The sequence below is a fragment of the Ranitomeya variabilis genome, chromosome 3 (assembly GCF_051348905.1).
Source record: "Ranitomeya variabilis isolate aRanVar5 chromosome 3, aRanVar5.hap1, whole genome shotgun sequence".
Taxonomy (NCBI): Eukaryota; Metazoa; Chordata; class Amphibia; order Anura; family Dendrobatidae; genus Ranitomeya; species Ranitomeya variabilis.
In genome coordinates, this window is record NC_135234.1 from 540,286,057 (window position 1) to 540,298,880 (window position 12,824).

Genomic DNA, 12,824 nt, shown 5'->3' on the forward strand with positions numbered 1-12,824 from the left:
AAAGCGCAAAAGTAATAATGACCAGTGTTTTACAGATGCGAAATGCCTTTTTTGCCCTCACATTTTGCTATAATCTCTTACTGGCTGGGCATTATAAGAGATGTTAATATGTATTAGCCCCAGTCCTGTTCATTTGTGATCTTCTTTTAAATTAGAAAATGGGAATGCATGTATAGTGTGAGTACTTCATACCGCATCCAGAGTATCATTTTCAGACTACAATAAGTTCTTATTCATAAAATAAAATATAAAACAGTAGATCGGATGTTATCTTATGACTATCCATGTGACTTTATAGCTGCCATATATAAGTAGACAAGTCTTTCACAGGTTCATCAATAAATCATTACATGAGAGCACATTTATATTACAGCAAGGGCAACATGATTAGAAAATACAAGTAACTAAACCCAGAAGGGGGAGAGGACCAGGCAATATAAAATAGAATATTAAATACACACATGGCGTGGCCCAGCACCTGGCACCACCACTAATCAGCAGTTACTAGGTCCGGCAGCGCTCAGATGTAAAAGGTCTATGGAGCGGAACAGCACAGCTCCATCACACTGACTAGTGGATGCCCCGAGTACTGCAGGTCAGATCCGTTGCAAATGAGTAGAAGCAGACCAGCAGTAACCAGGAGCGGCCACTAAACAGTGTGGTTATGCGCACGGGTTCCACATTGTACCCAGTTTACATCTGGCGACTGGTAACAGCTTGTCAGTGGGTGTACGGAGTGTTGGATCACCACCAACATGATATTGATGACCTATCCTGAGAATAGCAGAGCAAATCCACTACAATTATCAGTATAATATAAGTGAATTGGGTTTGTAACATGCACTAGAAAAATCGGCAAAAAAAAAATCAAAGCTTGCTGCAGATTATTTTCAGCCTAATGGACCATGTCACTTTCTAGCAATGCCTTTAGGACATGCCTAATATATGTATTTTATACTGTTAGAATAATTTAAACTAAGAGTTACTTTAATATAAAAGAGGAGTACTTACTTCTTATTTGGGCTTTGCTATATCCAAGAAAAGATAAAACAACAAATAGCGCACACAAGAGATCTGCCCTGCCAACAATTCCTGCAACCTACAAATAATAAAACAAGTAACACATTCAAGAGGTTGCACAGGTTAACTAAGCATGGAAAGCAAAGGAAAACTTTACAAAATGCAAGTGGAATAGACTGGCCCGGAGCACAGTGCTGCAATTCTAGAATTCTAGGAGACATTTTAAAAATCTATTAAATGCAAATCACAAAAAGGAACTTACCAGAAGAAATTTATACAGAGAAAATTAGTGTATATTAAAAATGTAAACGTTTTATTTTTTTTTAATTTATTTAAAGGGGTTGTCCGACAGTGAAACACCTTTTTTCTTGTCAGACATGGATGACTTTAACCCCTTAGTGACCGCCAATACGTCTTTTAACTGACCTGAGATATAAGAGAATAGCCTCCCCATACAGGTGACAATCCAGCAGCTGTCGGCTGTCCACTATAGGTGACAACTTGCTGCATCAGCCACGATCAGTGTTTGCACCGTCCATATCTGTTTAACCCCTTAGATGCTGCTGTCAATCGTGACTACATCATTATAAATGGTTAACAGAGTGTGGGGGCTTCTTCTTTATCCAAATTAGTGCCCTCAGATCATGATTGTGTGGTCCTGTTCTTTGCCATGGCAATTCATGACCAAATAGTGGCCTAAGAATCTAACGGCAGTAGTAATCTGTTCAGAAGTTAGAGACATTTAGGTGATAAAAATACACATTTTCATTTCCGTCATGTCACTTTGCATTAATTCCTGTAACGCACCTGAAGTTAATAAACTACCTGACTGCAGTTTTCAATATATCAGGGGGTGCTGATTTAAAAATGGTATCACTTTTGGGGGTTTCCCAATATATGAGACCCCTAAATGCACTTCAAACATGGATAAGTCTCTAAAAAAATAAATTTTGTAAATTTTCTTGAAAAAATGAAAAATTGCTGCTACATTTTTAATCCTCCTAAATTGCTACCAAAATAAAATATTTTACAAATGGTGCTGATGTAAAGCAGACATGTGGGAAATGTTATTTATTAATGGTTTGCTGTGGTATGGCCATCTGGATTAAAGGGATAATCATTCAAATTTTGAAAATTGATAATTAACATTTTTCTCAAATGTTTGATATTTTGTATAAATAAACACAAAACATATTGACCTAAATTTACTATTATCATAAAGTATAATGTGTCACGAAAAAACAATCTCAAAATCACTAGGATTTGTTGAAGCGTTGCAGAGTTATTAGCACATAAAATGACACTGGTCAGATTTCAAAAATTTGGCTCTGTCACTAAGGGGTTAAAATAATAAACAGAACTACTGTATACCCACATTCCGAAGCCATGCCGGGTGTCTGCACTGCCTTTGCAAGTGGTGTCAGTTTTGTTCAGAAGTCAAAGGACCACTACAGCGGTAAGGTGACTAGAAGATCGGTCATCAGAAAAACTTTTAGGCTGTGTGCACACGTTGCGGATTTTTCAAGTTTTTTTTAATGTTTTTTCGCTTTAAAAACGCATAAAAAACACATACATCATGCATCCCATCATTTAGAATGCATTCCGCAATTTTTCTGCACAAGATGCGTTTTTTTCCGCGAAAAAAAATGCATCGCGGTAAAAAACACAGCATGTTCATTAATTTTGCGGATTTTTCGCATTTTTCCCGCTATTTAATGCATTGGGAAGCTCCGGAAAAAAAACGCATGCGGATTTCTTGCAGAAAATGTCCGCTTTTGCTCAGGAAATCTTTGCAAGAAATCCTGAACGTGTGCACATAGCCTTAATGATATGCTCTTTTAGTCACTTGACTGCTGCAGTCAATCACATGCTACAGCGGTCCTGTGACCTCTGAACTGAGCAGACACCCCTTCTGGGGTCAGCACAGACCTCCTTATCTGCCTGCCCTAGATATGCGGGGGGGGGGGGGGAGGGGGGATTGAGTTTCACCATTGAACAACCCCTTTAATTCTGCTTTGGGATATGAGCTCTTAATATTAAAGTGGCCAATTACATTAGATGGAGACTGATTGATTGTTCAACCACAATATACATCTTACTCTACATGGTTAGTTATAGTTACTCAATCTAACCATACATTATCACTGACACCAGGGAAAGGACCAAGAACCGATTCAGCATTTGCTGGGGTTTTTAAGTCACTTATTTTTCTTTTAAAATACGGTACATTTTTTTCATTGCATTTTTGACTGCTCTTTTTACATGCGTTGGAGTTTTTTGTCTCTTATTGCTATGTCATGTTCTAAATTAAACTGCATTACTTTCGAAACTTCCTATTATTTGGCTTTAAGGCTACTTTCACACTAGCGTCATGCACTGCACGTCGCTATGCGTCGTTTTGTAGAAAAAACGCATCCTGCAAAAGTGCTTGCAGGATGCGTTTTTTCTCCATAGACTTGCATTAGCGACGCAGTGCGACGCATTGACACACGTTGCAACAGTCGTGCGACGGTTGCGTCGGTCCGTCGCCACCAAAAAGCGTTGCATGTAACGTTTTTGGGTGCGTCGTGTCCAGCATTTCCGACTGCGCATGCGCGGCCGGAACTCCGCCCCCGCCTCCCCGCACCTCACAATGGGGCAGCGGATGCGTTGAAAAACTGCATCCGCTGCCCCCGTTGTGCGGCGCTTGCACAGTATGCGTCGGTACGTCGCAACGTCACATTGCGATGTGCGTCGTACAACGCTAGTGTGAAAGTAGCCTTACATGCATTTTTAGTGTATTTCAACTCCGCATGGCAGTCAAATTCATGATTAATTACACCACTTTAGTAGTGTAACTTACACGAGCAATATACTCCAGTCTCAGACTGGAGGGGGGTGCCTGGTATGCCGATTTACAGGGCAAAAAGCTACATTGAGCCCATGGCCACACCAAGGAGCCCACATCTATCTATGAAATAAAAAGTTTTGTTTTCCTAAAAAACTAAAGTAAAATTTGAATAGGTTTCATAGTGACTAATTCCTTTAAGTTTATTTATCTGAAAGTTCATAAGACTTGAGTAAAAGGCGTCTCTGAATTTATGCAGGTAACAATTTGATGAAACATATGTATAAATTTAAAAGATACAATAAAAATATAATTAAAATGTGTAAGATACATAAAAAAAATGCTTTACATATGGTATGCAAATTGCCTCTTCTGAGAAAAAAGAGGACTTAACTCTATAGCGCCACCTGTTGGAAGCAGCGATCCTACAAGTCACAATCAACCCTCTAACGAGTCGTGCAATATGACTTAGGATAAAAGCCAAATCAGTATCTCAATTCACAGACACGGTGTTTCGGGCTGTTGGCCCTTGTCAGTGCGAAGCATGAGAACTGATTTGGCATATGGTACATCATTACTGATACAAACACTATTGAAAACAAGTAAAAGTATCAAAAAAGACAAAATAATTTGTGGGTATGAGCAACCAGACAGATGTATCGTGGTGTATTACACCAGTGCAGAACAATGATATTCTACAGTATGTCTTATTTAGTCTTGAGAATAGCCATATAAGGGGGATATGAATAACCTGCACAAGTACATACATTTCCCAAACCAAAAATATAGTAAAAAAGCTGTATTGTGTAAAACACTCACAAAAAAAAAAAAGACAAAAAGGTACTCCCTATATCTTGATGAAAAAAAAAAAAAAAAAGAAGATCCATTTCCATAGGATTCAAGCCTTCTTGAGGACTTAATCTATAGGACAGCCTACCTCAAGAGCTGGTCACAGAAGGAACAATGATGCTTTTAACAATTCAAATACTTGTGTGCATCTATAACATTCTTGTTCTGAATGATGGCCCAGTCGATAGACACTCGGGATCAGGAGTGAAAGACCTGCTCTTTTGGGCAGACTGAGTCATGCATTATGGATGCACCTATATCTCATTCCCTTTAGCCTTCCCATCCCTCTGATGAACTTGATGGACAGAAGTCTTTTTTCCAACCATACTAACTATGTAACTACAAGAGAAGGATAATATACTTACACATTCTGTATGTACTGGATGCACGGCAAACAACAAAGCACTAAGTAACGCTGCCTTGGGGGAATATGTCATTTTTTTTCCCTTGTCACATGTTTTGCCACCGAACAGTAGTGAAAACACATCAAGCATCAGGACAGACACCATGCAATGTAAAATAATGTTGATTACATGAAACCCAACTGGGTGCAAACCTCCTGCAAGGGCATAACTGACTCTGCAAAACATTACAAAGGACGGATAATTAACAAGATAGCTACATTGTATCACATGATTTTACGCAATATTAAATAATAATTTTATATTGACAAATCAATAATGATAGCACTTGGTATTATTGTGCACACATTTACCTAAAACACTTAGATAAGGATGACATGGAGCACAGAGTACTCTTGACATCACTGCCCAAGGGTGTCCATAAAGCCAGTTCAGATAGGAAGAGTTGGTGACACCAGCATGATAAAGGTTTAAAGTTACAATATTAAATATTAATATGCTAAACAGGATTTTGATTTTACATTTAGGGATAAGCATTTTTTCCTTATGCGATTCTGTCATTATCCTTTTGCATTTTTATTTATGGAGGCGGAATTATGTAGCAGATAAATGCATATATGGCCTGTAGTTTAATCTGAATTTTGTTTTACAGATTTGTGCACATAGCAGTACCATGTCATTAGCATCATTTAATTTTTATGTTTCACAGACTTTACAGCTTCATAACAGACATAAAGCCCATTTGCTTTTAAATCCTTTTTGGTGACAGCAAAACAAAACATAAAATAGTATTAGGTCTCATTTACACATCCATGTTTACACATATCGTATATACTCGTGTATAAGACGAATTTTTCAGCACATTTTTTTCTGCAGAAAACGACCCCTTCAGCTTATACACAAGTCATTAAGTCATTGTCCCAGAAGACAGCGGGGGAGGAGGAGCGACGGGTCAACGAGGCAGCAGCCCTTGCTGCCACCAAAGCCTGTGCCCACTGCTAAAGAGAAATTAATATTCACTGCACTGGCAATGAATATTCATTTCTCTTATAGAGCGCACAGTTTCCGCTGCAGCCACCGGCTTCCAGCAGCTGCCGGGCTATCACGGGTGCCCGCTCATTAAGGGAATGAATATTCACCTCTCTCCACGCCCATAGGCGTGGAGAGAGGTGAATATTCATTCCCTTAATGAGTGGGGACACATGATCGCTCGGCAGCAGGAGCTGCTGGCATCGGAACGAGATGCTGCGAGGGCGCGTAGGGAAGGTAAATAGGATTTTTTTTTTTTTTATGCTTTTCTCATGGTGGCCACACATGCAAGGATGGGGATGAGGAACCATGTATACAAGGATGGGGATAAAGGAGCCACACAGACAAGGATGGGAATAAGAAGCCACGCAGACAAGGATGGAAATAAACAGCCATGCAGACAAAGATGGGAATAAGGAGCCACGCAGACAAGGCTGGAAATAAGGAGCCATGCAGACAAGGCTGGGAATAAGGAGCCACGCAGACAAGCCTGGGAATAAGGAGCCACGCAGACAAGCCTGGGAATAAGGAGCCACGCAGACAAGCCTGGGAATAAGGAGCAACGAAGACGACAAGGATGGGAATAAGGAGCCACGAAGACGACAAGAATGGGACTAAGGAGCCGTGCAGACAAGGATGGGACTAAGGAGCCATGTACACAAGGATGGAACTAAGGAGCCATGCTTATAAGGATGGAACTAAGGAGCCATACATATAAGGATGGGGTTGATGAGCCATGCAGACAAGGATGGGGTTGAGGAGCCATGCAGACAAGGATGGGGTTGAGGAGCCATGCAGACAAGGATGGGGTTGAGGAGCCATGAAGACAAGGATGGGGATGAGGGGACAATGCATACTCGGCTTATACTCGAATCAATAAGTTTTCCCAGTTTTTTGTGGCAAAATTAGGTGCCACGGCTTATACTCAGGTCGGCTTATACACGAGTATATACGGTACATGGAAAAAAATGCTACCAGGGTCAGTGTTTTGAATTAGAGTGTCATCAGTGTACGGTCCTCGTGTTCGTCTTTACCATCAGAGTGTCATCAGTATACTGTCCTTGTGTCCATTTTTACCATCAGAGTGTGATCAGTATACCGTCCTCGTGTCCGTTTTTACCATCAGTGCCATCATTACACTGTCCTCGTGTCCGTTTTTACCATCAGAGTCATCAGTATACGGTCCTTGTGTCCATTTTTACCATCAGAGTGTCATCAGTATACAGTCCTCGTGTCCATTTTTACCATCGGCGTTTCAACAGTGCACAGATGGATAAATGACAATACTACGCCTTTCCTTTGCAATGTTACATATGGACAGAACATGGATGACATCTATGTGCTGTACGTGTTTTTCACGGACCCATGAGTTATGCATGGACACACAGTGCATGAAAAACATGGACAAGTGAATAGCTCCAGAGATTATAGCGGGTACGTATTGTAACCGTGAAAAAAAAAACAGAACATGTACATGCAACGCGAACGTCTGAATGAGGACTTACAAACAACATTGGAGGGGTTCTCCAAGAAATGTACTAAAATAAGTAATACACATTTAATTATTAAACATTTTTCTAAATACCTTAATATACCAAAAAGGTATGCTTTGTCTAGTTCAATGTCAGGATTCCAAGATGGCAGCTACTATGAATCGTACCCCTTCCCAGATTGCAGAGGACACGCAGTAGGAGTAGGATGGGCTGTGTGAAGCACAAGACAGAGGTCAAGTCAGAGCAGAGCCCCGTTGGGCATCTTAAACATTCAGTCGACATGGTAGGACACTGAGTGGAGCTGGACTAAAGGAGAAGATAAGTACCTTTCTTTAGCTGACTGAGAATGAACATACATCTCCATCAGCCTGACAGGTTTAGTGCGTCAGTCTTCATACAGTCCATCCTACTGCATGTCCTGGCAGTAGCCATGTTCAAAATCCTGACAGAGATAAAACATACCTTTTTGCCAAATAAAGTTGTTTAAAAAGTTTAATATTTAAATGCATATTTTATTATATATCTTGGCGAACCCCTTAAAGAGAAATATTACAGATATATAATAGGTCAGGGTCATGCTTTAAAGTGTATAACTTACCTAAATGTTAAGACTGTGAGCGGTCTGTACGACTTATGACTTGCATTGCTACTGAGTTTGGTGCCCCAAAAATCATGAAGCCAAAGATCCCCAATTGTAGTCTCACCTCGGAGGTCCTAAATATAAAAGCATAAAAACTGATCATGGAGAAGACTTCAATGGCGATGCTGTCTGCAAAAGTTCTGGGCAGTTTACCGAATTGGTTGTCATAGTCTAGAATCCTACACTTCATACAGGTACACTTATCTAGATAGTAAAACTATTTCACTGCTGTACAATTTAAGGGAAAAATACAAATACTAAAAATAAAGTGACAATTTGCTTTGCAATTTCTGTGCATGTATCTCAATGATACGGTTTGCTCGAAAACACATTTGTACACACAATTAGCAGAGCTAAAGCAGGTGCCAAAAATTTTCCAGGTAGCATACTAAATATGAAGTTAGTTGGAGTAAACATCAACACATGAGTAATTAATGTCACCGAAGTACCACAGTCACCAAGCATTACCATGGATGGAAACAATGGTATCCATATGCCAAATGGAAATTTATATACGATATCTCAGCATGATACATGTGCTCCTGCAGGAAGAACTCAAGCTAAACTGAAAGCTTTAAACAGAAGGTTTTCATATTCTTCAGGACTAGGAAAACCTTCATTGTAATGCTGTAGTAAAAAATGACTCGCTTCTTCTCTTTTAAAAATATATATATTTGATTATATTTTCATGCTGCTCTTAGTATACATGTTGAGATTTAAATCTATGGAAAACTAAACATGTAGAAAAAAGAGGGTTTGCCAAGTTTAGAAAAACAAAAAAAGGTTTTAAATGACTTTGTATATTCTGAGACTATAGTGCAGGTGATCATTCACAGGGTGGCGCTCATAGCAATCTGGCATCAACAGCCAGAGATCTCAAGGAGACCTCTGGGTATCATGCAGATGCACCGATGACCCCCCGATCATGTGACGGGGTCACCGATGAGTGCATTTCCGTCCGGATGTGCTTGTTAAATGCCACTGTCAGAGTTTGACAGCGGCATTTAACTAGTTAATAGGTGCGGGCAGATCGCAATTCCGCCCGCACCAATTGCGGGCACATGTCCGCTGTTCAAAACAGCTGACATGTCCCAGCTTTGATGCGGGCTCACCGCCGGAGCCCACGCAAAGCAGGGGTTCTGCCATAGGACGTACTATTCCATCCAATGGCAAAAAGGGGTTAAAGGAGTCTGTCATTTTTTCAATTAAAGGACTTTATTCTTTGTGTATGTGTTTTCATACAGTATGAGTATGGGGTTAGTAATGGGGGCGTCTTATTGACACCTCTTCATTACTAACCTTGGGGCTTGATGTCACCGGACAATACAAAGGTGACATCAACCCTCCCCCCCAACTATCACCCCACTTGCCACTGCTACAGGGCAAGTGGGAGGAGCCGGGCAAAGTGCCAGAATTGGCACATCTAAAATTGCATTTTTAGGCTAGGGGTGGTCAATATCCATGGCCCCTTACCAGACTGAGAATAAAAGCCCCCAGCTGTCTGCTTTAGGGTCATTCCATATCAAGTGATCCAAATATGAATATTTTTTTTACCTTACGTCTTTAGATTTTTTTTATTTTTTGTTTTTATGAAGTACAACTTTAGTTAATTACAAATTAAAAGTTTAGAATTTTTTTCTTCATCAGTTAATTTTTTACAGATTTTTAAAGTTTTGAAAAAGCATGGACTTTGGCCTGGTATGGCTTTACATTTTTTATCATATATCGGGCTAGAATTAAGATACAGAGGTGGGAGAGGCATCATTTTTCTCAGAACGGTACCAGCTTTCATTTGATATGTCACAAGACTATGTTTCTTTATATTTTGTTTTGGAGAAATCAAATTAAAAATTTTGATGCGCAATTCTGAAAAAAACGTATGTTTTAAAATTGTAAAAACATGCCATGTGTGTTACTTGTGTCCTTGTTTATATTTGTACAGGGATTCAACTTGGGATCTATCGCATTTGTATTTTTTTTTTTAAGCCTTGAATCATCTGATTTTATGTTTGTGTGAGTTTCTTCCTTTTTTCTTTTCAAATTACAACTTATTGCATTCAACATTTATATGCAACAATAAAGAAACACAAAAAACAATTACCAAAGTGCCAGAATAAATGCATCTTAATCATCATAACAACTTGCTCAGCATTTTCAACCTGAATTCATTGAACAAGCCAAAAGATAAAAGGTGATCACATCCTCAAGTGTGGTTTTCTAAATTCAGTCTGATCCTAATTATATGTTAAAAACAAGATTAAAAGAACCAATATTTCTACCACCTATTTATACATGGAACAATTTTTTTTCTACTATATCACTAAACATGTCATTTCTGAAGTGTTTAAGAAGAATAGTCCAGTAGTTAAATCCTCGTACTATAAAATATGAACTAATCAAACAGTTAATAGTAGGTTTTTACACTGGCCTGTTATCATCAATGTGTCCCTTCTAGTGGGTGAAATGTCATCATGTCCATAAGCGCTTACTAGCAATGGCCGTTTCCTTCTGTGTCAGAGTATGTGCGGCTGTCATGGTGCTCGGCTCCACCTGAGTTAGATCTGATTTTTGTTCACTTTTACAATGTCTGGTTTTCTTGGATACACATAGGACGGCGCTGGACCAGAAGGTGCAGAAAAGTCACTTCTACGTCTTCATTTTCACAATCTTTGGAGAGTTCAGTAGCTGCCAGCGCCGATCATATTCACAGGTCACGTACCAGTTGTGTCATCCATGGCCGATCTTGTGCCGCCTTCTACCACGTCATGGACGTCACTGTCTTTATTTCCACTACATGGGATGACAGTCCGGTATTGCTGAGTCCCTGTGATGGGTTCTGATTCCTGTAACCGATGTTATAACAAACTCTCCTCCTCCTCGTAGTCCTGGTTTGTACAATACATGAACTGGATGGTAAGAATATTTTTCTCCCTCCATTTGAGGAGTTGCCTGGGTGATAAGATTTGGTGTGAATACGGTCTGTGGAGGCTGGAGCTGCCGGCCGGTCATCTGCTCTGCAGTTACTGTGTACCCCTGGTCATCCTCAGCCCTAACAAAGCTTCTCCTCTGTCCTCTCCTGCTTCTAATACTCTGTAACATAATAAATAATACCGTAATATCTAACAATCATGGATTATTTGGTAAATATGGACCCCACACTGTTAGACCACAAGCTGAGCAGATCTGAAATCAAGATTTTTGAACTGACACTGTAATAGTTTTATTTTTTAAAATATGATCCCATCATGATCCCATCTTGTATTTTGGTACAGATGTGAATAGGAGCATAGCAGGTACATGTGCAGTTTTTGAAATTTTTAAATTAAACGTTTTTTTTCGGAAATGCGTTTTAAAGTTTTGCGCTTGCGTTCGCATAGGTAAAATATTATCAAAGATACTCTTGTGACATATCTGGTGAAAGCCTGTACAGTTCTGAGTAGAATGGTGTTTATTTTGTTTCTCTATCTCTTTTCTAGCCTGAGTTATGGGGAGAAATGTAATGGCAGGCAACACCGAAATTCGCACTTTTTCCGAACTTTGAAAATCAATAAAAAATAACAAAAAAATCTATAATTTTTTTCTTCTTCACATTTTGCATTCTCTGACACACTATTACCAAATAACAAAATCTCAAAAGAATTAAAAATATAGTGGTAAAAATCATTGGTTCACTTGACATGGAATGACCCTTTAGCAAGGCTGGATGTCAAAAATTGGGGGGACCCCACACTTTTTTAAAATTGTTTATTTAAATAATTAAAAAATACGGTATGGGGACCCCTCTATTCTTGATACCTAGCCTTGCTGAAGCTGACAGGTGAGGGTTGCAGCCCCCAGCTGTGAGTTTTGCCTACCTGGTTAACAAAAATACAGGGGAATGAGCTGCAGATGAATAGTCGCATCCGCCGCTCCTGCTCTCGCTGCAGCAGGTGTCGGATGATGGGAGCAGTAGTGAAGCATGTATGAGGGAGTCGGAGTAAGGGAAATTGATTTGTCGAAGTCAGAGGTTTGGCTTATTGACTCCATATCTCTTTTGTCCACTGCAGCTTCCGGTACACAACCCTGGACATACTCACCAGGTGAAATGTCAACGGTATGAGTCTTCAGGGCGTGACTTCTGGACTACTTCTGCGCTTCCAGAACCCCGGCTCACAGCAGAGACTGTGTCCTGCCAGTTATCGACCGGCCCATGTCTGGGAAACCTATTTTCTTCTGCCGCTGTCCCAACATGGCTCCCCGGTTAAGGACAGGACACCAAGTAATGTGAGGAGAGGTGCCGCCTTTTTATCCTGAAGGTTTCCCGTCCTAGAAGGGTGGATACCCTCTCTTGTGGTGCTGTCATTGGTAAAAAAAAAAAAAAAAAAAATCCACATCCTCCAATGCCAATGGAATTTGGAATATAGCCATGAAAATTATAGGGCATGTATTATCAGATCAGATAATGACTTTTTTTTTTTTTTTCTTTTATTAAATGTATTTTGTAGTTTTTGTATTACATTTACTTTTTTTTTTTTTTTTTTTTACTTTTGGCAATATTTTTTCCAGATAACACGTATATAAAAAATGTACTTAGAAATCTTGTAATTATCACACTGGCACTGAGG

General features: G+C 39.7%; 1 protein-coding gene across 2 annotated transcripts in view; it reads right to left on the bottom strand.

Annotated features, from left to right (window-relative positions):
* Positions 1-12,824, bottom strand: part of TMTC4 (transmembrane O-mannosyltransferase targeting cadherins 4) — a 114,337-nt gene that overhangs the window by 69,394 nt on the left and 32,119 nt on the right. Inside the window, exons 3-5 of one of the 2 annotated variants that reach the window (XM_077297077.1) lie at positions 8,179-8,294; positions 5,062-5,275; positions 1,012-1,099 (exon numbers count right to left, since the gene is read on the bottom strand). In XM_077297077.1, the coding sequence (XP_077153192.1) occupies positions 1,012-1,099; positions 5,062-5,275; positions 8,179-8,294 (418 nt within the window). Of the gene's footprint in view, positions 1-1,011; positions 1,100-5,061; positions 5,276-7,672; positions 7,780-8,178; positions 8,295-12,824 lie in introns of those variants that run through there. The other variant, XM_077297078.1, reaches the window with a different exon arrangement.